The 26667-nt window shown below is 48.6% G+C and overlaps 1 protein-coding gene across 3 annotated transcripts; it reads right to left on the bottom strand.

Annotated features, from left to right (window-relative positions):
- Window positions 1–1734: 1734 nt before the first annotated feature.
- LOC131263927 (tyrosine 3-monooxygenase) lies at window positions 1735–26667 on the bottom strand. Of its 3 annotated transcripts, none has more exons than XM_058266211.1 (8): window positions 26236–26667; window positions 9707–9818; window positions 8714–8791; window positions 8564–8629; window positions 7674–8160; window positions 7274–7606; window positions 5581–5707; window positions 1735–4640 (listed from the first exon to the last, which is right to left on the bottom strand). In XM_058266211.1, exons 1-8 carry the CDS (start codon window positions 26302–26304, stop codon window positions 4239–4241), a joined length of 1674 nt encoding a protein of 557 aa, XP_058122194.1. In that variant the 5' UTR covers window positions 26305–26667; the 3' UTR covers window positions 1735–4238. The 3 variants fall into 3 exon arrangements, with proteins under 3 accessions (XP_058122194.1, XP_058122195.1, XP_058122196.1); XM_058266212.1 differs by lacking the exon at window positions 26236–26667 and adding an exon at window positions 13528–13611; XM_058266213.1 differs by lacking the exons at window positions 8564–8629; window positions 8714–8791; window positions 26236–26667 and adding an exon at window positions 13528–13611.

The raw sequence follows: 26667 nt of genomic DNA, 5'->3' as shown, positions 1-26667 counted from the left end.
ACCAGATCGTGGCAGAAAATCAGCGAGAAGGCTTTGAACAAAGTCGCTTTCCTTCCTGTCAATTCATCCAGCCTATGGAGAAGTGTATAGTGTCAAATGCCTGGAATGGAAATTAAGCAACATTATCAGAAAACATCATAAACAGTACAATACAGTGGTTTGAAAAACCTGGTTACAATAAATCATCCCTAAAGATCATCGGAGGAGTTGAACCGGTCAAATATGATTAATATACCCAACACTGCTAACCCTCCATATGCCCTTTCAACTACAATCAATCGAAAAAACATTCACAATTCTTGTAGGTAGAACCTATTCCAACATTTTGAATCCTAAACGTAGTAGTATTTGGTCATAAAGGCCACACAACAACTGAAAACAGTCCTACATGACTGGTACTGGACATCAGATCATTTTTTGAAAATACTAAAATGATGTAGTTCTACAATAAAATTTTACTTCATTAAATTAGCTTGATTAGGATTTTTCCATTCGCCAAACAAAATTTGTTATTTTTTTAATGCAAACGTTATCATAAATTAATTTTAATTCGCTTATAGAATTTTTGAAATATGCTAAATTAACATAGTGAAAATCAATACCTTCTATCAAATTCATGTCAATGTTGAATGAAATTGTACTCAATGATTTTATCTTCTGAAGTCATCTTCCAAGTTTATACCTATATTGTCCTATTCTTGCTTGGTAGAAGTTGTAGATTAGATGCTTCCTCAACACCGAATCTCTCACTATGAATGATAAGCGCATTTATCATAAGACCATTGCATTTATATCGATTTGCAAAACTATAGATAAAGTGTTCAAGGTCCATGCAAGGTCTATTCGTCCAATTACTAAAATGAAGCTTCGAAAAATTAAGACTATAACAGATAATCTTGATCATTATGAAAAATAAGTTTAAATCGATTTGATATGTGTGTCATTTTGTGCTGCAACTGTCGGTTTTAGAGAGAAACCCAGTCCTTTGTGTTGGTCAGATAAATTCGTACTTCACTTTTCGGGAGATCCCTATAAATAGCAACATTTATATAAAAAAATAATAGCATTCCATTTGATTCATCATTCATTTCGTTGAAGTTGATTCAAAATTCATTAAACTTGTGAAAAAATGAAGCTATTGTTAATACTATTTAAATTTAAGACGTTAATCTGTAGTTCCGAATAGCTAAGATTCAGTGCCCTAGGGATTTTCATGAACTGGCTTTCTTCATGGATTGAATTTATCTTTTCTTTAAATGTACTACTTTTTTACAAACGGAGTACTATGCGTTGTTCGAATTTTACAGAATGATTTTAGATATATTACTGCTGGATGCTACAGTAGCAGCTATTACAAAACGATCAAAACTGAAAAGATAAAGTTCAACATTTTACGTTGGAAGGTCGATATTATCACTAGTTTACAAAAAAAAATCATAATCAAGAAAATAATCAACATTAGATATTATTGCAAACAGAAGCTTTCTTGTAAATAGTAATATTGAATTTAATACCACCTATAAAAAACCTATGATAAAAACATTGTACAACATACTACAGATGTTATCAGTTTGAATTATACTCGACTTTATCTCACACAAAAATCTAACCCTAAAAAAGTAATCGAGATGAAATTCTCTATTTTAAAATGAATAAGAAAAAAGTTGGATTTGTGGGTTTTTGCTTTCTTTTATTTGAATCGCTTATTTGTGCTGGATAGCTTTTACATGTAAGTTTTTCATTAAGACGGAAAATTGTAATCTTTATTTTTTTTATACATTTTTTCTCGCTTTCTTAAACGTGCGCGTGCTAAGATTGTCTCGTATAAATATAAATATAATTTTCCGCCCTTAAACTTGTTGCTTTATACACAGTTTTTAAAATACACAATTAAAAAAACAAACATGAGATTACAGACAGTCGAGGATAAATTTTCGTTGCAGTGTGTTTCGTTCGTTTAGGATTTCGCTCTTTCAACCTGTCTTGCCGAGAACGTTGCTGTGTTGGTGGTGACCGGAGCCACAGAAGGTGTACCCTACTAAACCTAGCTTACTGCATACCGCACCTAACCGCTAATACTTGCGTAAAGTAAGTTCACTAGCGCTCGTGATCGTAACGGTGGTTGGAACCGGATGCGCCCAGGTTCAGCGAAACGGGAAGCTTCTCCGCGATACCGAGAGTCCGCACCGTTGCCGCATTCGCTGCAGTCCACCGGATGTTGAAGTATCGTATCGAGCAGTCACTCCCTCTACGATGGGCGAAGGGCAGATGAACTCGGTTGCTGGCCTGGAACCCGACACGGATGCAAAATTCCGCCAAACGTTTCACCCTGTGCGTCTCCGAACCGGACCATCACGATCACGATCACCTTCTGCCGATGACTCTGACGAGCCCTAACTCTGTCCGTCCTCCTAAGCACTACAACGGTATTCGTCATGCTTTCGCTGCTTATAACGAAAAACAAAGTATCTGCTCAAGTCAAGTGAATAATTTAAGTTTAAACACTAAACTTTAAATAGTATATAATACTTAAATTATTTTAAATAAAAAATATGTTCTTCTCCAAAAAAACAATACTCTCCTACGCTACGATTGACAGGACGTACACAACAGGTTGTTTACAATTAGGATAGGTTTACTTTTGTGCGGGAGAGATGGAGCTGGGTGGGAAAGAAGGTATTTTTTTTTTTTTGTTGGAAAAGGAGAGCAGGACACAGTTGGAACGGGAAGGGGACAAGAGAGGAGGGAGCGAGGAAGGAGAGATACTCGGAAAGGGGACCCACTCGGAACTTGGATACCCCTCGGAACCCGAAGGATCGGTGCTTGAGGGATATGAAGTGCTCGGGGAAGAGGGAGGCTGAACGGACGGGGAACGGTGGGAGTGTGTGCTTGTGTTTGTTTGTCCTTTTGCGTGGATTTGGCAGGCATCGGTTGGAATACTGCTTAAACTGTGCGCGTCCGTCGTAGCGTGCACCAATGTGTCCGTAAGATTATCTTTGCGAACGGTGAAGGATCGCTTCGCTCCACACCATGGTAGCGAAGGGCCTTCCTTCACGGTTCGCTGTAGGCTCGCGTTCGCACCCACGCACCCATACACCTCCACACACTAAGCAGGTGTGCGGGTTGGGGGTGCGAGTCGGCGGAGAAGTCACGGACGCTCAGAACACGATCACGAGGGTTTCTACTACTCGACCACCGAATAGTCGTCGGTCTGAGGATCTTCTAGGGAGTGCCGACCGGGCACATCCGGTCGGCTGGCTGTTTGTTATCCTTTTGTTTCCGTTCGTCCTCCTCTGTTTCTCTCTCTCTCTCTGCTTCTCTCTTTCTCTCTCTCTCTCTCTTTCGCTTTTTCAACCTCCCTGGGCCGGCCCAGAGAGAGTGATTCGCGTCACGTTCCACGTTCACTTCGTTTTGCGAGGGCTTGCGAGCTTCGAAAAACCGAAGCTGTACAGCTATCTTCTTTGCTTCTTCGTTGGAGCGCGTTGGGACCACCTTGTTCCCCTTTTCGGGGCGCCCACCCTCCATCCGGCCCGACGATGGGGGGCCCGTATCTTCCGGACAATACGAGTGCCGCACCGTCGTCACGTGCTGTTGATGTTAAACAGGGAACTGAGGGCGCCCCTTTCTTCTTTCCGGCGTTCCGGATGCGGTGGTGCAGGTGGTGTTGGTTCGAGCGCACAACTTCCCGGGAACTTGGTGGCCCCCGCGATGGATACTAGTTCGATCGTATACGCAGGCATACGTAATGGGGGATTGAGGACGGGGAAAAAAGCGCACAATCTCGCACAGCTCGTGCGAGATCGCACATTTTTTGCCGCCCCCCTTTAGAGTGGGTGGAAAAGCTGGGGTTTGGAATACTGTTCAGTAGCGCTGGAAGATAGCACGGGTAGTTGTAGTATACATCGCGTATTGGCGTAGACTTCGTAGAGGGACGCTGGTTCGTTTCCAGGACGCCACTAAATATTGTCCTTGTCGATGGGGCCATATTTCCATTTAGCTTTGCTTTAGTGTCTCGCTTTTCTCTCTCTCTCTCACTCTCGCTCTTTCCCGTTCCAACGCTCTCTCTTTCGCCCTCTTTCACGCTCTGTCTCTCACTCGCATCTGATCACATGCTGCTGCTGCTGCTGCTGCTGCCGCTGCTGGTGGTGGTGCTGTTTGGTGTCCACTCCGACCGGAAGCAGTCAATGCTTCCCCGATGCGGCACGGAGCGGAACTGACGTCGTACGTGCGTCAGAGCTTTAGCAGAACGGCTGCCGCAGCTTCTCGATGGCATTGGTGAGGTGCAGCAGTTCGGTGTTGAGCTGGGACACGAGCGTGTCCAGCTTGTCGACCGAGTCGAGCACCTCGACGCGCTCGGTGTGAGGGTTGAAGCGGACCTCGAACGGTCGCGACATGGTCGACACCCAGCGGCGGAACTTCTCCTTCGCGTCCTCGAAGCTCTCGGCGACGTAGTAGATCGGCTGGTACTCCTGGTCCTGGTACGGCTGGACGGCGGTCGAGGCCGGGTCGAACGGGCGGTGCTCGGGCTTGTCGCTGATGGCGTGCAGCAGCTCGCCGTAGGCGGACAGCAGACCGGCACCGTACGCCTTGACTTCGTTCTTCTCCTTGCACAGTCCGAACTCGACCGTGAACCAGTAGACCTGCGCGTGGCGGGGAAAGAGGACAGAGATGATCGTAAGGTCAAATGATGGCGATCATGTAAATCACAAGGCACACCTGCCACGCAAGCAAACGGAGGCCGTACAAAATGGCCGACGAACTACGCAGTAATGAAGCCATCAAACGAGGAGTACCCATTATAATGTATTTAGAACGCTCGCGTCAATAAAAGATCACCACCTGCGGCGATATGCCAGAGTACCGTAAATCTAGTCCCGGCCGGCTGCGGTAGGTGCTTGTTTTTAACGAGCTAAAATAAATCATACCGCGAGATTGTACGGCAAAGTACCCCACAGTACTTTGCTGACCACCGAAGAACGATCGCGTTCACACGGTACAGCATATGCGTGTACTGTGTTTACTACCCAACCTGTTCTTCTGTTGTTTATTAAAACGTGTTTCGGTGTAGGTATGTGTGCTGGAGGGTATTTTTTGCATGGCGTGCGTTCTTAACGATCGAAAGTCTATCGGCATCGATACGTTGGAGGGACATCGAATCGACCTCTAAAACCGAACGGAACCTTAGTGAGGCAGTGGCCCCGATTCGTACGGTACCGTACTGTGCATCCAAAGACTGCACACCACTCCAAGAACGCTCGGCTCTAGAACTTGAGCGCGTGGAAGCAAAGGCACGATCTGCTCGAACTGCTCGACACGGGCACTAAGCGGTGCTCGAAGGTGAAACCGAACCGAACGGCCGTGGGATGATGACCGAGCGAAATTGCGACCGCTTCGAGCCAGTTCCGAGGCGCAATTATGCCTGATTTTGTTTTTGTTTGGTTTTTTTTATCGTTTTCATACTGCGGTTCGTAGTTCGGTTGGTTGTTCAGGCTAAACCGTTGGCCCGTTTGTTGCGTTTTTGCTTTGCCCCCCAACGTGTGTATGTGCCATTGTACGTCGGTATTGCGACACTTTACTTACCGTCGATAGCTTTTCAATTTCCTCATCCGAGGCACCGAGCGAGGCTAATCCGATTTCTTGCGAGAACTGCGCGAAGCTGGGATCCGCCAGCAGCGGCATGTGGCCGAGCAGCTCGTGAATGCAATCGCTGAAAAGAGGAGATGAGACGTGAGATGAGAATGATGGCGAAAGCGCAGTGCTGGGTTGTGTTGGGCTGTGATGAAAAACTGCTAAATTGGTGTAATACTATCGCCCGGGGAGCGGGGTTTTAATTCAATTGCGATCGAAACCATCCCGTTGGGAAATCGGCAACCGTCCGGAACGTGAATCAATGGATGGGCAATTGCCGTCACCATCGGGTCGATGACGAAGGACGCAGCTCCCTTCGAGGGATTTTAATTGAGTTTCCTCCGGGAGCATGAAAGTTCACGAGCTATTACCGGTGCGCAGAATTTTGCCAGCATGCCGGCATGTCGAATGCCACTTGTTGCTCCGCTAGCTTGGGTTGAACAACAACATAAAGGGAGGCAGAGAAATACAGTCCAAAACGGCCAAGGAGTGAAAATGTCACCAGAACATCAAAAGCGTTCCCTGGTTGCGACGAACGTAGGCCAACTCCCGCAGGAAATGACCCATTTTGGCTCGGCGTGCAAAACCAAAGTTAGGTAGGACAGGAAGTCTGCTCAGGATGTCCCGGAAGCAGACAACAATGGCAACGGCACGACGAAGGCGGCGCATGGAGGGTGGTGGGCCGTTAAAATCATTTTATTCTATTATGACGTCTTATGCTCTTTGTCACTCCTGAGGGTTGGTTCCAGCGGGTGGGAAAAGTGGTTGAAGTGGAGTGATTCCTTGCCAACGGAGTGTTTTTTGCCTTCCACTTTCCACTCCGTGGGGATATGGCACGAGACAGTGCAAGCCATTCCGGTTCCGGGATAAGCGGGTTACCGAAGGCACGGAAAGTGAACGATACGTTTCGCTTGGGAATGGGTTTTTCTTTAAAAAAAAATCGCCTCTTTCTAACCGCCCTCGCTAGGGATTAGGGGAAAGAAATCAAGTCGTATTGGCCGTACAATGAAATATAATCGCAACATTTAAGACGCTGTTTGATGAATCGTTAAGGAGCTTCGACGAGTGTTATTTTCTTTTGCGTCCTTGCGGTTAAGCTGCCAGCATTTCTCCAGGCCGAGTAACCCTAAGCATATGATGCATGCCTTCTACTCTCTCTCTTCACAATCTTCAGCCTGCGGTCAGCTGCGACGACCGTGAAAAGCTAAAGCGCTGGAAAAATGGCAGCACTCAGCGGTGAATTGGTCCCATTCAGTGGCGCGCTTGTGAAGTCGTTTCCCACCCCCACCTCGGGGAGGGAAAACTTCGCGCACGTACACACACAATGGAGCCATAAATTGTTCTCAGCGTCAGCGCCCGTTCGCCTTTTGCCCTCGACCGGATCCTTCCGAGGGAGCTTCCGGAGGAGTAGTGTGAAATGAAAAACCCAAATGTGACGACCGAGGACGAAGGAAAATCTCGCCTTGAGTGCTCGATGTGCGCTCTCGGGCGTTTTGATGGGGGGAAGGAAAAAAAACAGGGGAACATGATAATGGACCGGCGGAAGTCGAGTCGTGTATGACGCTGGGTCTGCGAGGAGCTTTTGTGAGTGGCGTTGGGAGGAGGTTTTGGGGGGGGGGAGGACTAAAGTAAAATGTCAACTTACGGTTCCGGCGTGTGGTAGGGCGAGTTGATGTGTCGCACGTACTGCGTGCTCTGGAAGATGCGGAACGCCAGCGAGGCGAGAAAATCGCGAGCCGTCAGCAGACCGGCGGCCGGTCGGAGCGTGAATCCGGTGTTGCGGCGCAGGAAATCGCTCATTTCCTGCAGCTGCGGGAGCCGCTCGTTGACGAAGATCTTCTCCTCCTCGAGCTTCTTGAAGACGGCGATGTACTCGGAGCAGGCGTGCTTCACCATCAGCTCCTTGACGCGGGTGAACACCGCGGACCAGGTCTTGTTCTCCGTCTCGGTGTAGTTGATGTGCGGGATCGGGTCTCCACTGCAAAACAAAAGGGCGAGTGGTTAGATCGGCTGCAGCCCCAAACTCGATCGGAGAATGTACTCACTATCGGTAGGCGAACGCAATTTCGGCGATCTCCTTGCGACGAGCGCGGTACACCTGATCTGCGAAACCGGGGTGGTTCATGTCAAGATCCGGCTCGTACTTGGTCATCAGATGGTTGCAGTTGTCCAGCTCGGAGGCGTGCTTGGGGAACCAGGGCGCCTTCACGTTGACGTTGTTCTCCGACAGCAAGCTAACGCTACCGAAGGACTGCGTCTGGCGCAGCGAGCGGATGAGCTGCAGCAGGTTGGAGCGGGCCATGTCCACCTTGATCAGCACGTCGAAGGCGACACCGTCGCTGCGCGACTGGCGCGACTCCAGGTGAACCACCGTGCCGTGGTAGCCCTCCACCGCCTTGAGGATGCGTCCCAGGGAGCCCATGCCGTCACGCAGTCGGACGACCACCGCGGCGCGGACCACCTCCTTCTCGGCTTCGGGCGACTCCGAGGCAGCGTTCTGCAACACCACCTCCTCCTCCGTCAGCCCGGCGTCTGCACCGATCGAGGGTGGGAGAGAAAAAAGGGGTGGATGCGATTAGTAATGTGCCCGCTTCGTCATCCGTATCCTTTCAACCGCCAGGTACAAGTAAATCCTTTTTAACAACTATGAAGCTGCTGATTATGAGCGTGATTTATCGCCTCCCACCCACCAGTGGGCGAAGTTCACACATTCTCACCATCTCGTGGAACTAGAACTGCCGGTAATAGTCGGCCATTTGCTTTTTTTTTCCGCGGAGGCGAGGGATTATTTCTATTTCGGGCTCAACATTATCCGAAAAGAAACGTTCTCCCGCCAGCGCCAGAAAGTATGAATGATGTGACCGGGAAAAGCTTTTCAAACCGGCGAAAACGGACAACAACAAAAACTCCGGGGTAAATTCGATCGATCACCTACCTGTTTCCTTCTCCTCATCGTTGGCACTTGGGACGTGTTCCTCTGGCTTCTGCGGCAGGTCATCGACTGGGAGAACGGAACGGACAACGGGGTAAGCACATCGAAACACTCATGCAAATAACAACAACAACAACAACACTACTGCCTTACCTGCAACCATTCGGATTTCCTCCTCGTCATTGTCCTGATCCTCGACTGTCTGTTGAACCTCTTGCGGAAGTTTGTCTTCTGCTCTCACGGTCAACCGCGGGGGGAGGGTGCAATTAAAGTTGGCCAAATCAAAGTCGAACGGAACAAGCAAAGTAGTGAAAACATAAAAAAGAAACAGAAGGAAATAATGGGAAATAAAAGCAAAATTAATAAAAAACAATTTTACACAAACGAAAGCTTTCGTAAAACGGAAGTGGTCGTAAAAGTCGCCAATTGGGAGCAAGAAATCAAAGAACCGAAATGGAACAGTAAAGTGAAGTTTCGGAACAGAAGCAGGAAATAGAAGAAAAACGAACGCGAATGAAAGTGAACGGAATGGGTGGCCTTCGGTTCGGACAAGTGTATGAGTGTTTTTTACTTGTTTGTTAATTCAATTTAACCGACATTTATTGGCCGTTCGCTAGTTCCTTTCGGTTGTTCAGAAACAAAATGGACGCAACAGTCGTTCTCGGAACTGGAAGTCGCTGTTTCGGGTTAAATTTTCTGCTCTAGACAAAGGCAGTGTCTGCAAATCGGTGGTTCTTCCCGGGCCTGCAGAATGGAGCACTTCAAACTGGAACCTTCGGGGAAGTGGAGCAAGTTTTTCCATGCGTGTACGATCGTTGATTAGCAATCAATTGGAGGGAGAAAAAAAAAAACAAACAAAACGCGGAACCACAAAAAACACGCAAAGGGTGAGTTTTGGTTTCAAGCGATATGAAAATCATGTACCGAAAAGGACACAATGGAAAGGTAAAACAGGAAAAAAAAAAAACACGGCGAAACATCATAAGAACCGCTGAAGTTGACGATTAAAAACAGGAATATCCACTTATCAACGAATTACGAACGGATTCTACCCAAAGTGCTTCCAACTAGGATATCGACACATTTAGACCACACACATACACACAGGGAGAGAATGGTGAAACAATGCGGAAGACATTCACTTACCGTTGGCCTTTGCGCGGGCCTCGTCCAGGACGGTTTGTTTGGTTTGCTTGACCACAATCGTCTCAAAGCGGGCATCGTCGACCAGAGAACGGCGCCGGGATGGGTATCCGTTCTGTTGGGAAGGAACGAGAGAAAGAGAAAGAGTGGGTTAGTCGAATCGGTTAATCAAGGGTCTTAGATGCATGATGATTAGCAATGTTTGTACGCGGTGCGTATCTTCGCGACGTTGCGAAATCGCGTTTTACACGCGGCGTGATTTAATTGCACGAAAACGGCAACCATCAAGGTGAGGGTGGCCAGCCAGGGACGGCGTGGGGGCGGTGGAGCCGGTGGCGCGGGGCAGGATGACCGCTAAAAATGGTCAAAGCCAATCTAGCACACACACCTAGCAGTGGAGCAAGTTCGGTGGCTCGGTGGATATATTAAGGTGCATGAGTTCTGCTTTTTTTATGAGCCTAATGACCATGCGGCCTAGGGGTGTGCTGTTAGTAGATGGCCCAGGTGTCGAAGTGAAACCTCGGCTCGTGATTGAAATGTGCTGCAGCGCGCCACCAGCCGATGCAGCGGCTATGCAACGCAACCACTCTCCCAACCGAGCGCCCGTCTGTCAAACGCCGGAGCACCGGGGATGACGCAACTGATGCGCGATGTGTCCAGCGACTATGTGCCTCGGACTGCACAAGGCTCCTAAGCGGGGCATACCGGAACACATACGCACATGCACACACGGGTTGGAGCGGTTTCGGAGCGAGAATCGGAGGCTTACTTCGGCCGAGCAACCTTGACATGATCGCGATCTACCGGTGCGCAACGAACGAACGGACGGACGGATTGACCTGATTAGCAACGCTGGGTTGGAGCCCGCCACCTCTACCCGCGCTCCGAAAGCCCTCGCACGTCTCTACGTGTACAGACCGTCTTGTGGTGTGTGGGCGCCTAGCAGAGCGCTACTTAGAAGCGGCCCCAAGTGGTAGCTACTAGCCTCTTTTCATTTCCGTGTTTGCATTGGGCTGTGCAAGTGGTGCACTACCACGTGTCCGAGGGTCTGCCGAACCCGGTGCGTGTGTGCGAACAGACCTTCAGTGTTCGAACCGCACACTGCCATTGACATTGGTATCACGGTTCGGGGGGCGGCAAGAAAAAAACCCATAAACAAAACCCCGAGCCCGTACGTGTCTAACACCTGCAGCTGTTACCAAACGCTTCGGTTCGGGGTCCAGCTGTCCGAGCTGTCAGCAACCTGACATCCATAACGGCCCCATAGGAATAAACAGATGCATTGCCCTCTAAAAAGGTAAATCTAAAGCAAGTCACCGAGGATCACGAGTCGTCACCCGTCAGCCATTGGCCTCCGGTGGGCGAAGGATCCTCGCGCCTATTCGCGGGCCGCTAGCCAGCGTCGAGGACCGGTTTGCGAACGTGCCTCACTTACTCTGGCTACATTTACAGACTTCTGCCAAATTCAATGTCAATCGGAGGATTCTGCGGCGCGCTGTGCTACTGCTGGTACTAAAGTTACTAGTGTAACCTCCCTTCTAGCAGCTAAGACGTGAATGATCGTGATCTTGTTTCCACGACATAAATTGAACCCCCACCGCCTCTGCGTGCTTGTGTTTGTTTGGGGTGGGGTGGGTGGTGTTTGCTGCCTTTCTCGTTCGGATATTACGGATCTCTTCGTACCGTTGACCTTGAGATAGAAAACCGCCGCGCCGCAGGTGGCGCACAATTATGGCCGGTTTTGCCACATTTTCGGTTCGACGTGCCGGTGAAAGGCACGCTCGGACCCGGTTTGGCCGAACATGAACTTGGTCAGTGTTTGTGTGTGTGTGTGTGTTTGTGTCTGGCGTTTGGTAGGCTTACTGTGCGCGCAATCACTTCCGCAAACGTGTTGACCGTGCAAACGGGTTCGGGAGCGCCAGGTAGGGCGGAGGGCAGGGCCAGCCTTTCGGCCGGAGTGCAACGAGAGTGTCCGGTGGTCAGGTCTTTGTTCTGACTGAGGTGGGCTTTGGTTTACCCGGGGAAAATTGGCATGACGGGCCTTTTGTTTGTGGATTGGGTCCTCGCGTTGACATAATGAAGGGTGCTCGCCGCTGTCAGCGACCGGATGCTAGGGTCTGGTGAAATCGTCTCTGCAAGAACTTCCACTCTCTCTCTCTAGGAAAGAAGATTAAATAACACCATGTTGACGGTACCATTGAACCTGAGCTTGCTTAGGTTGTAAGGCGCCACCACAATGCACACAACATCAAAATAGCAAGGTGCAGCAGATGCTTTTCCACCCCTTTTCTATTCCACGCCGGACTTGTGGGGACGGGGGGAGGTTCTAGCTCTCAAGGATCTGGCTCGTAAGAGCAAATGAAGGCGTCCTTCGGCAGCGGCATGCGTTCGTCATACCTCGGTTCGCCGAGCGTCCATTTCCTTCCGTCCGCTTGACCGTAACCTCTCGTGTGCACAAAGTGGGCGAGAAGGAAATTGGCCATAATGAGGTCGGTGTCCATTACGGTGCCCAATCGATGATGAATCAATTCGGTGGCGCACTGCTGAAAATTGCCACCTGATCGCTGCCGACGATCGTTGCCCATTTCCTGCCCCCCCCCCCCCCCGAGTGTCCACATTCGGACGGACTGCACTTTGTTTTTCCCCGTTCAGGGCCGCGCGGGAGCGGTGGAAAAGATAAAGAATTGTTCAATGTCAATGGTTATTGGAGGAGGGCCACCATTGCGTTTTATTGGTACGTTTTTCTTTCCTCCGTCGCCATCGCTCCACACACACACATACACACACACAACAGGAACTGGGCAAATCGTCACGCTAGTGATTAAATAACTTTGCGAACGATTTTACAGCGACGCCATGAAAATTGATAATTTGCATGGACACAAAACTGGTTGGGGAACTAGGGTCCGATAATTACTGTATGGAGTGTGCGTTGCTAAACTGTAGAAGCTGAGTGAGGAAAAAACATCTCATAAATAAAAGTGTTGTATTTTTACTTCAAAATTAAACTCATGTGTTTCAAATATTAAACCCATGGAAAATTGAAGAAAACAAAACAGGGCAAAAACAAAGGGCAGCTTCAACAAGCTTTCCATCAAACAAACGTGCGTTATTCATAGACTTAGAACAAATACTCCGGTTTAAAAAAAATTATCCAATTATCTATTACTCGATAATTACTGTTTCTGGTTTGATCTTGGCTTAGATCACACCCAAACGATTCTCGACGATTTACGCTCATCGGTGCAAGTCTCTCGATTCCTTGTTCTACTCGCTAGGACAGCTCATTTTACACACAAACACACACACACACACTGTGTAGACTATTCTCGATGCAGCCTTCTGTCTTATGCTTTTTTTTATCTTCCCTCTTTGCAAGACTATTACGCTTCAGAACAAAGTGCAAAGTGGCACTAGCCGGACCTGACATTCGCCGACCTTATGCTAGCAATAAGCATCACAATGTTGCTAGAATGTACTCGGTGCTTAGTAACACACGATTCGATCGATCGTTCTCTCTCTGATAAACTACTTTACATTGTTGTGGCGAGCACGCCTCGGTGGAACGCTTGAGTGAGATGCGAACGGTTTTAGATTTAAAAGTAGGAGTTACTAAAGTACACCACACAAAGCTTTAGGCTTACTTTTCCGCCGATTCCTGTCACCATGTCACGTAAACACCATGTCCGAGCACTTTGGGTTTAACAAATGTTCTTAGCAAAGGAACTGCCACCCGCGCCCTATGTAACACAACTTTTTAACTGGTTTTCCCCACTCGGGTTTCCCCAACAGCGACAGCGGAAAAACAATTCAAAAATGCTTACCTCAATGCTGTAAGATTTCTTGATCGCGAACATTTCGCGGTTCTTCTGGGCAGCAGCGACGGCCATCATTTTTGGATAAGTTTGTGGGTTAAACTTGCGATAACGGGGTGTGGATTTGGAAGCTGCGTCTGCTCTCTCGTTTGCAAAGACCTGTTCGATGCCTTTTTAAGCCGAAGACTTAGCACGCGTCTGCTAGATGGTGTCCTTCGGCGAAAACTGCTCTCGTTTCGGGAGATGGCGAGTGTACGGACGATTCGTCGTCTAATTAATCTTGCGCTTTGCTCGTTAGCTAGGGGTCTCGGACGGTGTGACTGATACCGTGCAGGACTCGCGGGCGTTTCGTTATCCTGTTTGTCGTAGCGTTGAGAAACACTGGCACACAAAACGGCACGCGGAAGTTGGTTGGCGTTTGGTGAACAAAGGGCGAGCGAATTAAATTACTACGGCGAACGTCGGCGTCTCTAAGGACCTCTCTGTGCGTGTTTCGCTGTCTCCGAAAACTTCGGCACTTTGCAAAAAGCAAGCAAACCTATGAATGCATGCCGCTTTCCGTTCGCTATCAGTTTAAATACCTGAACGCGCCGTGCAACGCGCGCACTGTAGCGCTCCCTCCTCCGGACGGAGTCACGCGGTCGTGCAACACGGTTCGTGAGGTAGGATGCTGTTTTGCGACAACAATACGGTCACGATTTTGCGCCCTGGGACGGCTGTGTGCGTGAAAAATCGGCTGTGTTAGTGACCAACACATGGAGTGGAGCGTTGTGATTGGTTTGCCGAGCGGTAATTACCGATTCCGAACCGGTATTCAACATCGCATGGCTTTTGTTTTTTTTGTAGTAGATGAATCGGTAATTCAAGGACATCGAACTGGGAACAAAAATCTCGAATGGTGGTTGTTTAACTTTGGGCTGTCTCTTGCTTTTGTCAGGTCGATTGCTGTTGATAAACAGTTTACTAAGTAGAAAGCTAGATTTACTATTTTGTACAAAAATGCAAACGATAAATAAAAGGTATCGTGGTGAAAGGTGCTTGTCCAACAAATTTGTTCCCATTAAGATGTGGGTATTGAACACCTGTTAGAGGACTAAAAGATACTCATTATCGCTGACATGTTGATAGTGTCGATAGAAAAATGATATTTTATTGCATCGGCTTCCAATAGCTAAGTACAGTTAAAGCCAATGTCCGCTTTAGATGACATATTTTATTCAGAACAATTTTCGTGAATTTTAAACTGATGGCAATTTTCCAATTAGGCTGTTTACTAATGACTACCAGACGAAACTTAGAATGAGCCCAATATTGAGGGTTTCAAATGTTGCAGTCGATACGTAAATCCCATACAATTTTGTGGGATTTCCAGACGTCTGAAAGTTTTGTTTTATTAGCTGCTTCATTGGATGCTCGCATTTTGTTGTACGTTTCAGACAAGCGTTATGATTTATATGGTTCAATACGCACCAAATGCAACGTGGACAAATGGAGAAAAAGTATCCGGTTTATAAGTACTGTCTATTGGTAACGAATTGTGGCTAAAATAGCTGAAAAGTAAAATTTCAAACTTTATCAAGGCAATAGGCGCTAGTGTAGGAAAATTGTACGCAGTACAGTCAAGGCAGGAGGGGAATGGCGCGCCGGCGACGCGGTCATGTGGTGTGGTGGCCGACAGTGGGCCGAAATCTGTCGGTTAATGGCACCCCGAAAGAGAGAGAGCAGGAGAAGGAGACTCCTTCCCCGGACGGGAACAGGTTTGACGCCGGTTAGTAATATGTTTGCGATTTGAAAGATCTCTGGGCTTCTTAGGCGTCCATCGCTGGTGGTGGTGGTGGCGGTAGCTCCTTCGACTGTCCAGTTCGCCTCCCGTTCGCCAAGCGGCGTTCTAAGGAAAGGGGTGCGTTTACCACCGAAATATGTTGACGAGGAGGACGGCTTGCACGGAGGACGCACAAAATTAAGCTCCCTGCAGCATGCGGAGGGTAGGAAAGAGAAAAGCGGAAGTCGAGACTCCGGCGTTATGTTCGCGGGTTTCGCCGGTGACAAAGTGTTGTTTTTATTTGCCAAGAGTACCGGTCTAGCTGTGGGGTTGTAATTTCGTCATGTTTATACCCATGGCGTTGCTCAAACGCTTAATGCTCGTTCTAGAAGGTTCCAAAATAAAATTTAATTAACATATCCCAGGTACGAGACGCTGCGACAAGAAAAATCGCCACATTTAGGCCGAGCCTCCTGATCGAATCTGACCGATTGTTGGATAATGTTGCCATCAATCTCGTGGTTTTGCGTCAAACTCCCGAGAGGTACTTAACAAATCGAGAAAAAGCTTCTAAGCACATCAAAACAGACAAATTTCACAGAAAATCGCTACCTGCAATATTGGAGTGCAATGTCATAAACTTTTCGCATTAGACAGAAGATAAACAAGCCCAAAACATGTGATATTACGCTTGAGCGACATTGTGGAGAGGCGGCCAGACGTTTTTATTGCGGCCCCTTATGTTGCCCTACACAACGAAAACATCAAACCATGGGTCGGGACAGGTAGGACAGGATGCCGACAGCGTCGTTACTTGACCGACAAAACAATGCGTCCCAGGCGCTCGATCTGGGTCGAACGATGAGAAAATTGGCAAACACGTACCCCACCCGCCCAGTGTTTATGTAAGCACCTGGCGACACGGGATTTTCTCGGACTGTTATGGTCTGTTCCCTGTTTTTGAATTAAACTGCCCATGCCACGGGGCGGAAATGAGGATATTTTAATATTTTAGCCTACAAAGCGCTACCCTTCCATCCAACACTCCACTGTAACCGTGCCCCTTGGGTTACCCTGCTAATGATTACAGTACAATCGCCTCGGGGAATCCCAGCGTAAGAGCGGAAAACTTCCTTCAAAAATAACACTCTTCGTCTTCATGCGTCTTGAAGTGCAGGTAGAGCTCGCGTGGTCGCGATGATTCACGTCCCGCGAAGGGGCCGGGATTTTGCCGAACCAAAACATACCCGAGACGGCTGTGACGTACGTTCGGGCCAGCTGGATGGAATCACCTCGCGCGTGAAGCGAATTGCAATTCACCATCCACCCATCAGCCTCGAATGACTGTAAGTGGGGTGGGTGGATCTTGGATTTTCGCGATCATGTGTGACTTTTTCCGTTGACTTTAGTTCACTCGCAACGCGACGCTGCCACACCCGTTCGTAATTGTGGGACGGAAAAGTACACGCCGGCTCCGTCAATTACCCTTTTCGATTTCGATCGAACCGATGAACGAGCCTATTAGCGGGGATTTTTTCTGTCTTGCCTTTCCTACCGCCATAGTTCTCATCATCATCGCCGCAGCGAGTGTTTTCGTTTTTGTAAAGGAAACAATAAGAAAGTGCATCGCAATAGGAACGAGAAGTTGGTTAAGCCGGTGCTTGTTAGCCTACTCGCACCGGAATTGAGATGAATGAAGGCAAAAGTGGTTGTTTTCCGCATTTATTATTTTTCAGTTTTGCAATGCTTCTACATTGTCTGTCTAGCGGAACGATTTTTCCTCTAAAATATTCTAAGCATTTTGCTCGAACGAATAACAACTGCCCGGTGCAGCTCATGATGCTCGAGTCCGATTGCAATCGGAAATTAGTGTAGACAAGCCTCGCAGCCAACGTTTCCCACCGATTCCGGCTGGGACGTTTCATTCAGAAAAATGCGATTGTGTGTAAAGTACACTTTCATTCATGAAAAGCCAGGTTGAAACAGGCGGACAGCTCTAGGTGCGAGGAGTCTCGGAGATGATCAGAGGGAATTTGGAATGATCTAGAGCGCAATGTGTTCCTATCTCGCGAGCGCCATCTTTCAGAACGCCGACGTTTGGTGTATTTAGCGCTGACCTTCACGTCGGCAGTCACGTACGCCAAAGCTTTCCAAACCAGTATCGTCTATTGTTTGCGTTATTATTAAACTTTTACGCCCTACGCCCTTCCTATTACAGCATCGGCGTGTTTCTCTCCGATTCGATCACCTGTTCGGGCGTAACGGCTTTCGAATGGAACTTCAGAAGACTCTCGACGGAAGCGAGGTTCCCAACAATCGGCTGTCACTCAAGTGAGTTTACTCACGCTAAAAGACAGATAACAGCGAGTCATTGGTTTTTTTAATTTAATTTAATTTCACCTCCTTCTGAGCTATAAATACTGATCGTGTATGCAACGATCATAATTATGCTACTCTTCGAGCGCCACATCAATCGAGGCGATGGCGTGTTGACGGAGAAATGGGTGATTTTGGGACTCGAAGCCGAGAAAAGACTTCGGTGGGTAAGAGTTTTATTGTTTTTCGGGCAGGTTCCATCACGAACGAAAAAAGAAATATTTCAAGTTTCGCGCCCGAGGCCACAAAACTACGCACGCGGTGTTGTGTAAACCCACCTCAAAGCGGCCAACGTCTCGACGAACCGGTAGAGCTCGATGAAAGGTACAAAGAAAAAAACATTTAAAAAAATAAAAATAAAACCAAAACAGAAGAGAAAAAGAGAACCCGTGAGTGGTGAAGAAAAAAACAGATACTTAAAAACACCTCAGCTCTGCATAATGTCGGGCAAACATGTGAAGATGAAACGGGCAGAAATTGCAGCATCGCAATAAGGCACGCCGGTGGTTGGTGTAGGTCTGTCGCCGGGCGAAAGTCTAGTCAGGAGTTGCCGGTCGGTCCTTTCCCAGGGAGGTGGGGAAGAAAATTTTACACCGCTCCCTGATCGACATCCGATCAGTCGACAATGCGTTCGAGCCGGTCCGATGGCAACACAAGAGATTCACGCGAACGCTAACGTCGCGCCTCCAAGAAGTGTGTTGTCTGTCGAGGAGTTGGAGGTAATTGATTTAATAGTGCACCCTACTTGACGTCCCGACACGAGCCACCGTCGAGCCTGCCTCGGGGTTTTGTTGTTGTTACTGTTGTTGTGGTGGAAGCGCGTGAAAATGATCACGTCGCTGGCGGACGGTAAGTCTTCAGACCTTTGGTTTGGCGCTTGTGGACGAGTGGAGAAGCGAAACAGAGACGTGGGGCAGGTCTCAGGTGTATCTATCTATCCATCCGGAGAGGGTCTGGGTCCGTCGTTGACCGTTCGGGCCACCTGTCCAAGGGATGCTATCGATGAGTTGGACGGGCAGGATGATGCTCCGGAATGAAAGTTTGCATCATCCTTCTGTTGTAGGTATTTATTTTCAGGAAGCGCTCGGCTAGCGGACGCCGAAAGGCTCGTAATTATATTCCCAATTAGACGCAATATAGCAGTATAACCTTGCGAATTCCTCCTTTTTTTTGCTGGGTTCGCAAACCGCTAGCAAAATCAGATTCATAACAAACCTGTGGAAAGGACCCGTAAAACTTTGCGCATGATTTATAGCGGTGGAGCAAAAAGAGGCAAAGAACTACGTTCAGAAATACACAAATCGTAAAATAGAAAAAAAAACGGTAGCACTGAGAAGCGTGTTGGCCTAACGCGAAACGCCGATCATGACATTAGCGTAGTTTAGTTAGCCAGAAGAAGACGCCACGCGACTCAGCACATGGGTAATGGTGCAAGCGAACGCGCAGGAATCCCCTGCGTGACTATATCGGACGCGTCGACGTCATTGCAAAATGCGCCAGACCGTAGCGTGCGAGCCTTCGGAGATTCCCCGATTCGGTAGCACCACCCCAGTCATCGTCCCAGCACCAAACAGGTCTTCCCGCGCTTGTTCTATGCGTACGCGCGGTCAAACCTGTAGAAGATCGTCGATCCTCGAGCAGTTCTCCGCAATGCGCACCGCGACCCTACCGAACTGAAGAACCGGTTCCGGGTAATTCCAAAGCGCATCACGGCCCATTGCGTTTGTTCGAGCCACGCGTTCCCTTTTCGTTTGGAGGAGGAACTTGTCCATTCCAACTTTCCCAGTGCAACCTATCGTTTGCAGTTGACGCAGGAAGTCTCCACCTGCTTTGCGTAGCAAGCTCAGACAAGTTCAGCAGAAATTCGACGGGTTCGTCGCTTGCTTCCAGCGAACTAAGTCATTCGTCTCTCTTCTGGAAGGGTTTTGCCGCCAATCGCTTGAGGATGAAACGAGGGGAAGATCAGAAACTCCCCTCCCATTGAAGTTGCGCCACTAGACCGGGGCGGGTTTGTGTTCAAATTCTCTTCCGCATTAGTCATCACGTGTTTGAGTTCGGGGATTCCATCGATCGACGAAAGTCGCGATCGAGTCCGAATGTTGAACTCCACACATCGGGCGTACATCTGTGCGCTCTTCTGTTGGGAAATACCAAACAAAGGTTATTTCGAAGTGGACAGTGCCGTTTGTTTTTCAACCGGTTCCGCGATTTATTCTATCAGACTACCCGCGTCTGGTAGGTTCGACCGACCCGGCATAAGCGGGAATGCAGGTTCAGGTTTCGTTTTGCCCGTTGTGAGTGCTAAGTGCATTGCAGTGCTTCAATTAACATCGATCGAGGGTTGGCATCAACATCCGATATGACAATTTACTCTAGTTTATACAGCGTGGAGGAGGAATAGTTTAAGCTTCTCGTTGCTCTGAGGTTGACGTAAGCCATTTTCTAAAGTGGCGATCGACAAGCAGAGTACAATATCAGCTCTTTTCCCATTGATAAGGTCGACGAAAGAAAAAATTGACGCTAATCGGTACATTTACACGGTCTCGTGGGTCAGATCTTGTTCGAGCCTGAGATGATAAGGGCAAATCTGTAGATTCTGTATTGAAAAATACCGATGCAATAGACACCGATTATTACTCGTCATCACCTCCACTAGCTGTGGAGCATGTTGTTTTTTAACATTAAAATTGAAACAGCACAATGTTCCGTCATTCGATACGCTCGTAAAATAAATTCCACGTACAACAAGCTGCATTTAGCGCATTACAGCATTCTGAGTCGATTCAGACCTTATCACAACTAGCGCTGACGTTGATTACACACATCGCGTAGCGTGTTGTGGAATGGGAGCGACGCAAAAAATAAATAAAACCTCTGAGCTAGCCGTTGATCGCGGAAATTCCTCCAGCTACGGGCTTTAGTCAGCGTTGTGGTGTAGGCGGCCGAGTTCTTGGCCCGGTATCCGCTTCTTGGCAACAGGTGTCCGGCGGGAAATAAAACGGATCGCTTGCACTGGAAACTACCCTAATGGAATATATGCTAATGGTAAGCGGTTAGAGAAGTGCGACGACGAATTATACTTTTATGAGCTACGCAAAGCCACACGTCCCGGTGGAGGTGTTGGCGCGTTTCGCAACACGCTAATCGTGCGTACCTGGTATCTACCATGGAGGTCAACGCAACAGTGGTCTGGATGTTTTGCTGTAGCGCACGATTTGCCGTACGGTTGCTGTTCTTTGAGAAGTTCCTTCGCGTTATCAACCTCCAGACCTCCTCCTTGAGTTCAATATTTTGACGGTTATATCCGTCCCGCTCGTACAGCACGTAGGGTCGGTGCTTTAAATTGATCCATGAATGGCCATTGATGTACGGTGAAGATGATGCCGCGGGAAAGGCAGCCCTTTGGACGGGCTGAGAGTTGAATGAAATCAGCCACGATCAATCACGATCTTTTGATTAGTGGAACTATCAATTAGCTCTTCCATTACGCTGGCAAGAGGGGAAAGGCACAGGAATATTGAAGCTAGATGAGCTTCTGTGGGGAAAAAAAAGCAGCTGCACCGATCGTATCGCGAATGGTGAAGACAGGGAGGAAACTCAACAAAGAGGCTTCATTCAACCCCGCGAGGATAATAACAACAGCGAAAAACCCACCCTTTTGTTTTGTTCGGCGATGGACAGGTCTGTCCTTATGAGAACTCGTCCCAACCGAGAGAAGCAGATGATGATGTTCAGAACTCTACCAAAGAAACGCGAATTGCAGCGGTTCTGATCGATTGAACAGTTCCGTTTTCGCACAACCACCGGATCGGATAAACAGTCGCATTGGCGCAAGAACATGCAGCTAGAACTCCTATAACTTTCAAGGTTCACCAGCGGCTCCCAAGGATTGCCAGCGACCCGCGTGAAGGCATGGCTCGCCTGAGATATCCTTTCCCTTTGGTCGCATTGCAGGTAGAAGGGGATCTCGCTACTGCCGGGTGTCTCGATCCAGGAGCCAACCAGGGGCAAGCTAAGTACCGGGAGAATTAGGAAGGGTTCTGACTAGAAGGTTCGCTCCGGTGGCGGGATTGGATTGCAGTTTGTTGGCCCCTAAAACCTTTGTTTGCCCCCGACGCAAACCTGCGCCTGTGTGTGCTTATGAGCGTTTCGCTGTGTGGGGCTAATTAATTTATTCTTGAATTCTGTGGAGCGATCCTGCGCGCATATTGCTGGTCGGGCAGGTTTAGAGCACGCGAATGCGGATCTGGGCGCCCGATCCCGGACGGGCCAGGTCAAAGCTGACCAATCCAAGGTCCCGCAACCTTCTGGGCATGTTCCGCCCGGTCCAATCTCTCAGTTCCGTTGTTTCCGAAAACTTGTTCCGAAACATCTCGCGCGCCCGGAATAGACTAGACAAAGTTTTGCATTGTCTTCGTAGGGTTTGTTTGTGTATGTGTGGATGTGTGTGCCTGTTGATTGTTTGTCTGTCTGTCGTTTCGTCCGTCTTTGCTCCGTACGTTAACCCTTGGTGATGGTTTTGCTCGCCGGTCCACGGGGAAGGCCAGCTGACAGGTTCGGTCGGCCCCGCTGGTTTCAGACGTGAGTGTATCGCTTCTTGGCACTTGGCACGGCTTGTCCGGAGACTGGCGATCGATCGTGCAAACGTGACTCGATCAGATCAACGCTGGTCACTTCCCATTCGCCGTCATTATCGTCAGCACCATCACCATCATCATCATCATCGTCGTCGCCGTCGTCGTTCACTCCGTCGTCATCACATGCTATAGGGGAGCTGACGGACGGACTGACACTGACATTGAACTTCGGCTAGCATCGACCATAAGCCCGGTGATCCGTGGCGTTCATCTACCGAGTCCTCGAGCATTGTTGCACGATTTTGGAGAACGCGGCGTTGGAGCTGAGCGCGTCTTAGCTGGTTTCCGAAACTCCAAAAATAACATCACCATCGCTACACGAGCCATCACCCCAAATCGTCACATCCGAGCTGCTGGGCCCTGGCTAATGAGAAACAGCCGTCGTGATCTTGCACGCAGACGTTGACTCCGTCGCACCGCATTAGCTCGGGATTAATCGACCACCAAATCGGAAGCAAATGCACGGTACGCCAGCAAACCTTACACCTCTGTGCATCGCACACACATCGCGGTTCCAACAGCGGTCGGCCCCTACAGTGTGGCGCGTATGAGTAAGCGCCCGGTACACGGGCCATGATCCGGCTGAAGGTCGGCGTAATAAAACATGAAAACGAAACCGAAACCGAAAGCAACCGGCCTGCACCGCCGTGGCGCAGGAGACAGCCGGACGAGGAAGAGGAATAATGAAGCGAAGAAGCAAAAGGGAGCAAAAGTAAAACCAAAACTTCAAAGTAGCTGCGAGTTGGGTCCAATTGGACGAGGTAAAAAATAAAAACAAACACGAAATAATCAAATCTCAACAGTGCCACCGCCACCATGAGCACAACGGAAGGAAGGGAGTCTTTATTAAGTCGCTCGTAGTGGAAGCGAAAAATCGATCGAAATTGAAATTAAGTCGTACAGTGGCACGAAATTACTGCATAATGGCCATACAAAGCGGACGTTGAAAATTAAACCAAATGTTTTTACAAACCGTTCACTTGTGTTGGTATGCTTTGTTCTTACCCATTGCCTTTTGCCCACTGTATGACAGTAAGAAAGATCACTTACCATGATCGTAAGCGATGTAAAGAGTTGTTCGCGTCGTTAAAAAAGCTGCTTAGTCTTGTGAAAATTGCAGCTTGGATTACTAATTGGATTAAACCAGTTGGGGAGCGAGAGAATGTTCCTTAAATTAAGCTCATGTTCGGAAACGAGTGCCTCCGTAACTTGACGTAACGATCAGCCTTGGGATCGATATAACGTTTGTTTGGCTTCTTATCTTCTGGCGTGAGTCAGTACTTGCTAAAAGTTGTAAAAACTCCACTGATGAATAATTAAAAGTAGTTTAGGTGTGCGTTTATACCGACTCTTAACGTGCCGGTACGGATGTAATGAGATCCTGTTCGCAGGAAGTGTTGAATGGAGTAACCTCAAGCTGTCACCATGTAATGCACGTCCGTTACACACTTAGTATACGTCGCACTTAGTTCTCTCTACATCCGGTAATGTGAGGAAGAGTGCACCTAAGTGCACAAGCAAAGCGAGATAAAAAAAAAGATAACCCCTACAGAACCGTGTGGAACTTAATCCTCCGCGTCCGACACGTCTTACACATCCGGAAAGTCATCTCGCCATCAAAGTTTCCACCACCGTTACGACAAGCTAGCGCAATGTGTTGTGTCCGTCATTGAACTTAACCTCAATAAATGGCAGAGCACATTCCGCACTCGTGGCCCTTCCGTCGCCTTCCGAAGCATGTGCATATTTGCGGAAAATATATGGCATGATAGTTGCTTCCCTTTTCCATTTTCTGGCTCCTCCCGCCCCCCCAACCAGCATGGCCCTTTCGAACAGCAACCAGCCGAAACGATGGCACGATGGCCCGACGGTACGGTAGGCTTGTAATTGTTGTGTTGGCTGAAATGGATTTATTGTAATTAGTCGACTCAGAAGACCCCCCACACGCGGAGTGGCTGACGGAAATTGTACTACCTGCTTGTTGGCCCACGCGTTCGTTCGTGCTTCAAGTGAGACCTAAAAAAAGAAGGGATCTCCGATTGAACAGTGGTGCTTTCAGATAGAACTCCAATCATTTTGGTTCAGTTTCTTTAGCCGCAAATACCTTTTATCGCCATAACCACCTGTTCGGAACCCACCGTGTCGACTCGAGGGACACGATTATTACTGCGTGTATTCGAAAGCCTATCGAGTAGCGTCGAGTCACAGCAATTGAATAATCGAATTATGTAAGGTAATTTCAATGGAGTCGACGCGATGAAGATGACAATGCCAGTAAGCGAGTATTAAACGATCTCGTTAAAGATGAAAATGGCCGTCAAAAGGTGTCGAGCGTACCGCTGCCTGCGAAGCGTACGGTTGCAATTATGACGTGCTTTAAAGTGTCAGCAGCCGAAAACATGAAACCGGCACGCATCATACACCCGGTGTTGAGGGCATCGCACTCTCCACCCGTGGCTAATTGGTCGAAAGTTTGCGGGCAACCAGTAATGTAATGGAGGAATTGCTTGGAAGGACCTTTCGAGTGCGTCCGCCATCATGGTGACGCTGGTTGTGCCGAAAGTCACGTCAGCCCGGACGGTGGCGCTGATATCGGTCAAGTGCTATCGACGCATCGATTTTCGGCCCGTGACTGTGTGTGTGTGTATTTCCTCTTGAGATTTGTGAATCCTGGCGAGCCGGGCTGGACACCATTGTGGTGTTTGGGTCATCCCGCATCGATGGTCTGCCGGTGACGTTTCGAAGGGGAGCGAGGTTAATGTCTGTCGACTTTCGCTCGGATTGTTTGGGGCATCAGGTGGACCGTTCGAGTATGGCATTGCACAAAACGCACAACACGACATGTGCTCGAGGGAAAGCAACCCATTTGATGTTTGAGAGATATGCATGGTAATTTCATCTCAATGATAAATGTAAGGGGCTTAAAGATTGATTTGTGTAACACAAGCATTAAAATGTATTGTTCTATGGAGCTATAATTTCTACAAACAATCCTAGGAATGACAGTCGACCACAAAGCAGCCTAGAAGCGTAATGAATGATTAAAATTTCTTACAACCCGATGCAATGACCGACATCGCGCGAAGCGAGCAACCGCATGTGGCCATGCACTTTTGGCAATGGCCACCGCGGAGAGGAAGGCCAGAACGAATCTTTGGCCATTTTGTACGCGCCGGCAGCATGGCCGCTCTGCGGCCATTTACGAGCCCATAACGCCGCGATTAGTGGCACTGCAATTAGATAATATATAGATTTCCTTCGCCCCCTTCGAGGCCCCTCTTCCCGCGTGGAATACGTGCTACAAGGTGCAACCTCCCGATGTTTTTTTTTTTGCACAACCGGCAATGCAATACGAAACGCATTTAACTCGCGCGCCATTGAAATCGCGATCGAGATCGCGTCGAAGGGCGCGACAATCGGACACGGCGGCCGCTGCAGTTGCGTGGCCCACAGCGAGGTACCCGACACATACCTACACACACACACACTAACACAAGTGCACGTGCAAACGAACAGGTGATTTAAATCTCACACTTCACACGGTCAAGGGCCCAGCCCGGTGTGTGAAAGACATCGATTCTGTACGTTCCGTTCCGTTTTTGCCAGTCGTTCAAAGGCCCGAATCGCTTCACCAACGCGCAGTCCCGGCATGGACCGATGCGTTTCGTCGGTGACCTTTTCGATTCTAGCTAAAACCTCTCCTGCCCATAACCTATATTGTGACTATTAAGCTGTTTCGGTGTTGAAAAAAGAATATTCGATTGATTTAAAAAAAAAAAAACAAGTCATATTTGATTTGCTTTGGCCGATCGGTCTCCAAATTGAGAGCAGCTCAGCTTAGTCGAAAAAAAGCCGCTAGTCATCCCCGAGTTATTGACACCCCAATGCAAACTACTCGCCGCACGCAGACAATGAGAATTAGGAAAATGGCCGGTGACTTACCTCGTCGCATTCTTCCAAGAAGATCTGGATCACCTGGCACGCCATTACCTTGGATGGCGAGGTGTGCATGTTGACGGATTTGATGCTTTTTACGAAACGAGCGACGATTTTAACGCAGGGCGTGTGCGACCGGTTTGTGGTGGCTGTGGCGGAGCGGAAGATAGACAAAGGTGCTACGAAGGAAAGTGCTTGTCGAGTTAGGAGATCGAACGGCCTGGTTGCGTTCTGACTGCGATAGAGTCACACTGAAGGATACCCGTAGCACACTATCTTTTGCTCACACGCACAAACGCACTCACGCACAAACGAACACACGCTCACACGTACACACAACACACACACACGCGCGCACACCCGGAGGCAAGGAAGACACCGATCAACGGAGCTTGAAACTGAGCGTTATCACTTCACAGGCGATAGAAGAACGAATGA

This window comes from Anopheles coustani, chromosome 2 (assembly GCF_943734705.1).
Source record: "Anopheles coustani chromosome 2, idAnoCousDA_361_x.2, whole genome shotgun sequence".
Lineage (NCBI taxonomy): Eukaryota > Metazoa > Arthropoda > Insecta > Diptera > Culicidae > Anopheles > Anopheles coustani.
The sequence above is the reverse complement of the archived record's forward strand: the minus strand, read 5'-3'. Positions and strand labels throughout refer to the sequence as shown.

What these genes read in the sequence shown, in the direction of transcription:
- LOC131263927 (XM_058266211.1), bottom strand. Translation starts at nt 26,304, where the DNA reads ATGCACACCTCGCCATCCAAGGTAATGGCGTGCCAGGTGATCCAGATC. An exon ending in GGAAATCCGAATGGTTGCAG is followed by an intron (nt 8,630 to 8,713) that starts GTAAGGCAGTAG and finishes CCGTTCTCCCAG; the next exon opens with TCGATGACCTGCCGCAGAAG. An exon ending in CCCTACCACACGCCGGAACC is followed by an intron (nt 5,708 to 7,273) that starts GTAAGTTGACAT and finishes TCCTCTTTTCAG; the next exon opens with CGATTGCATTCACGAGCTGC.